General features: G+C 40.4%; 1 protein-coding gene and 1 long non-coding RNA gene across 2 annotated transcripts in view; both read left to right on the top strand.

Annotated features, from left to right (window-relative positions):
• The first annotated feature begins 138 nt into the window (after positions 1-138).
• On the top strand, positions 139-2935 carry LOC101860144. The gene is made up of 3 exons (XR_220105.1): positions 139-360; positions 1618-1898; positions 2696-2935. It is a non-coding gene; the product is annotated as an uncharacterized LOC101860144 (long non-coding RNA).
• An 880-nt stretch (positions 2936-3815) lies between these two features.
• Positions 3816-4265, top strand: part of LOC101849818 (protocadherin Fat 4) — a gene marked incomplete in the record, with an annotated part of 63124 nt that continues 62674 nt past the window's right edge. The window contains 1 exon segment of the mRNA XM_013088142.1: positions 3816-3828. Coding sequence (XP_012943596.1) covers positions 3816-3828 — 13 coding nt within the window.

The raw sequence follows: 4265 nt of genomic DNA on the forward strand, positions 1-4265 counted from the left end.
AGGGGGTAGGAGGGGGGTGGGTCGAAATGAGTTGGAACCGACTGAGACGAGTGACGGGTGGGTGTTGTTACGGCAAGACCGAAGAAAAGGGGGAAAAGGAGGGACGGGAGAAGGGTTACAGCTCATCAAGTGGAAGATCGAAGGCAGTCTTGATGTTTTGGGCTTACTGAGACATTATTTTGACAGTGGTTTTTAAAAAAAGACGATATTTCAACAGAACCCACTTTCCACGTCCTTCATCAGCAGTTCCAAACATAATACAGCATTCCTTATAGACTGTGCATTACACGCAGGCGAAGGGAACAGGACTTTGTGAGGATAAAGGATATTTCACATCATAAAGACTTGTGGGTTCGACAGGTGAAGGGATAAAGGCCCAGGTGTTTGGCAGAGTTAAAGCCAATTTCTCATTAGCTCTCGTTTCTTTTCATTTCTGTGAACGATTAATTTGATGTGGTTTTTGAAAGTGATATTCGTTATCCAATTTCTGGTGTTTATCTTGTCTAAGGTTTTTGTTTGGGTTTTTTTGTGTTTTCTTTTTTACAATTTCGATTGGTTAGACTTTGTTCACTATTACTCTCTTATTTTCTTTCTTTTTTTTTAAATTAAAGAACAAAGTCATGCTTTTTCTTTAGAACTTCTAAATGAAGCGCGTCTTCTGAAAATATTGGGGTTTTTTCCTTCCGTCTATTCTGATAATCTTGAACTTTAAAAAATTCAGTTATTATAATAGGGTAGTGGTGTGGTGAGATATTAATGTGTTAAGCGCCCCTTTCACAATTATTATTGTTCCAGTATTTATGAGGCTGGATTTCCAAATTTTTCGACCGTCTCCGATAAAACGAAATAAAGTGTGTGTGTGTGTGCTGTTTTCTTTTCCCTCTTATTACGTGTAGAGGTGAATATCGGTATGGAAACTGCAGTAGGCTTAAATAATTGTGTGTAAGTGTATATACATTGAATATATATAATATATATATGTATGTGTGTATGTGGTATGGTGTGGTGGTGGTGGTGGTGAGAGGGGGGGGGTGGTGTGTGTGTGTGTGTGTGTGTGTGTGTGTGTGTGTGTGTGTGTGTGTGTGTGTGTGTTTGTGAATGTGTGTGTGTGAGTGTGTGTGTGTTTGTGTGTGTGTGTGAATAAGATGTTACGTTGTCTACGTCTGTGTTTGTCTTTACGTAACGATATAACATTATTTTGAATAGAGCTTGTGTGTGAGAACGTATGTATGTATGTGCGTTTGCTTGTTTGTGTGTGTGTGTGTTTGCTGTGTGTACGTTAGAATGACTTCATATTTAGCCCACCACTGTGGTTAACTGCAAATAAAAAGACAGGTTTCTAAACATTCTGTTGGGGTCAGGGGAAAGGAATTCTTTGACCGGCAAAATGTGTGTATTCGACCAGGTCAACACAGAGGCGGAATGAAAGTAAAAAAGGGGAACAAAATATGTGATTATGGGGTGGGGGTTGGGGTGGTGGTGTGCGCAGGAAAAAAAAAGTTGGGGGGGGGTGGTAAGGATTATTCATAATAAGCCTATTATTCTGGTTTTATATTGAAATCAATACAACAGGTTGATCAATAAACTTAATGTTTTAAATCTTTGTTTGTATTTCAGGCATATGGCTAGGAAATTTCTTTGAGGACCAAAATCTACGTCAGACACTAATCAGGATTATCTACTACGAGTGTAAGAGGATACAGTTCATTTAACAGACGGCTCAGAAAATAAAGACGATAATTAATTGTTCGTTGATTGTAACGTGTTATGAATATTCTGTGGATACATGTGGTGACTTCTTAACGGCGGAATTCACAAGATGGAGGCTGTTACAGGAATCCGATTTTCACTCATCCGATTCTGTCTGATCGTCATATCGTGTCTGTTAGTTGTGAACGGTAAGTACGAAGTTTTAAGATGAATTTTAGAACTGTTTTATCATTGTTCTGTTGGATTGGAATTTAATATTCCTGAGAGAATCTTTGTGGGTGCCAGTGGGTGTTGGTGTTTTTTGTGTGTGTATGTGTGCTTGTGTGTATGCGTGTGTGTGCGTGTGTGTGTGTACGTGTGTGTGTGTGTGTGTGTGTGTGTGTGTGTGTGTGTGTGTGTGTGTGTTTGTGAGAGTTAATGTGACCGTGTGTAGTTATGTGTCTATTTTTTGTGTTTGTGTGAGCGTGTGAGTGTGAGTATCTGTTTCTCTCTCAGTGTGTGTGTGTATTTGTGCAAATGTTTGTTTGTGTGTATGTGTGTGTGTGTGTGTGTGTGTGTGTGTGTGTGTGTGTGAATGTGTGCGTGTGTTTGTGTGTATGTGTGTGTATGTGTGTGTGTGTGTGAATGTGTGTGCGTGTGTATCACGACCGCACGACCAATAAAAGAAATTTTGAATGTTCATAACTATGGCAATAACGACGTCAGCCGATGGTGATGACAACGACGACTACGACGACGACAATGATGATGATGATGATGATGATGATGATGATGATGATGATGATGATGATGATGATGATGATGATGATGATGATGACGATGACGATGATGATGATGATGGGCCCAATGAGCAATAAGTGGATATTGTCAATGACAAAGACTAATCAAACAGAGAAAACAATCAAACACAACTCAAAACACTATCATGTTTCCCTCCCACGCCCCCTCCCCCCCCCACCTTTCCAACCCAACCTCCTACCCAAAGCTGCCCCTCCCATATTTGACAACGTGAACCCTGGAGACATCCTGTCCGTGGACGAAAACGCCCCCCTCAATCACGTGATCTTCGCAGTGTCCGCCTCTGACCCTGACACAGCTGTGGCGGTGACCTTCACCTTAACTAATGACGGCGGAGGGCCCTTCGACATAGACCCTGCTTCTGGAGACTTTAAAGTCAATGCTGCCAATACGCTGAATTTTGAAAGTCCCGGACCCACTTCGTATACTGTCACGATCAGGTAGGTGAACTGAGTGATAAACGTAAAGTTCAGACCCCTTCCGAAACTAGCACACGTACTTACACCCTTCCCCATTTCCAGCTGCTTGACAGAGTGCGTAATTTCCAGGGTCATCGTAAGGGTCACAGTTGGGAGTAATTTCTTGAAGGAACAAGAAACAGCCCGCTAAGATCGGCGTGATTCGCAAAGTCAAATGTGTTCCGGGGAGGGGGGGGGGTATGGTTGTTCTCTGCTTTAACCCTGATTTATAAATATTTGATATTATGTTCATGTATATAGAGGATTCAAAAATCTGCCTGAGGGTAAGTTAATAAATAATAGGAAATATGAGTAAATGTTCGGGCTTCATCGGGTACGGCGAGTTTATGCATACATGGAAAAGAAGTCCATCTTCATGCCTTCATTTCGCTCGGCTCTAGTTGGATATTGAAATGTAGGCTACTTAACAATCGGTAGTAAAAGAATGTAGAAAGGACAACAGTGTGCGACTACAACGCAGCAACGCTGTGCATTTCCGAAAGTCTGAGAAAGTCATCAGAAATGGGCTATTCATCAAAACAAGGTCTTGTCAAGAAGAAGTAGTCTTCTGCTTGACGGACTACAAGTCTGTGAATAAATACGTGTATTTTCAAAGAGAAATCGTAAGACGCATGCATACCTAACTTCAGGAATAAGTGAATAAACCACCAAGAACATTCAGTTCAACCATCTAAAGTCTAAAGAAAAAAAACAATTCAGAAATACCTTCGCCAACCCGAAAATTTCAAAATTGCATGCGTGGTTATCGCGTGTCTTCATCGTTTGAAATAAATATCCATCAAATTATTTTTGTTGGAGTAGTAGTTAACAGTAGATTGCTAATATAATATGGCCACGTCACGTAAGAGACGGATCAGAGCCGATGTTGTCTCCAAGCTAGTAGGCCTATTCATTTAAATACTGAATTCTTGAATACATCGAATATGGTTTGCTATTAGGAAGAACCACTTACACATTAAGGATACCCAGATTAGCCTATAGAACAGATACAATGTAGTACGTTTGTTTCAAAGGGCGTTATAGCTAAGAGCAGTAAAATGTCGGACGTTCAGTAAAAAATAGTAGTTTGGAGTTCGATGCTCGTCTTTGTCAGGAAAAAAGTTTTGCTCTCAGAAAATACTTTCCTAAAAAAAAACAGCTTTAAATACGTATTTAGCAAAACGCCACAAACGGAATATTATCTGAATGCTACCGACATGTACTTAATGTATTGAAACTAAACGCTCTTTGTCCCCAGAGGATACTGAGTGGTGATTTAAAAAACAGACTTAAACCCCC

The sequence above is a fragment of the Aplysia californica genome, unplaced genomic scaffold (assembly GCF_000002075.1).
Source record: "Aplysia californica isolate F4 #8 unplaced genomic scaffold, AplCal3.0 scaffold00022, whole genome shotgun sequence".
NCBI lineage: Eukaryota > Metazoa > Mollusca > Gastropoda > Aplysiida > Aplysiidae > Aplysia > Aplysia californica.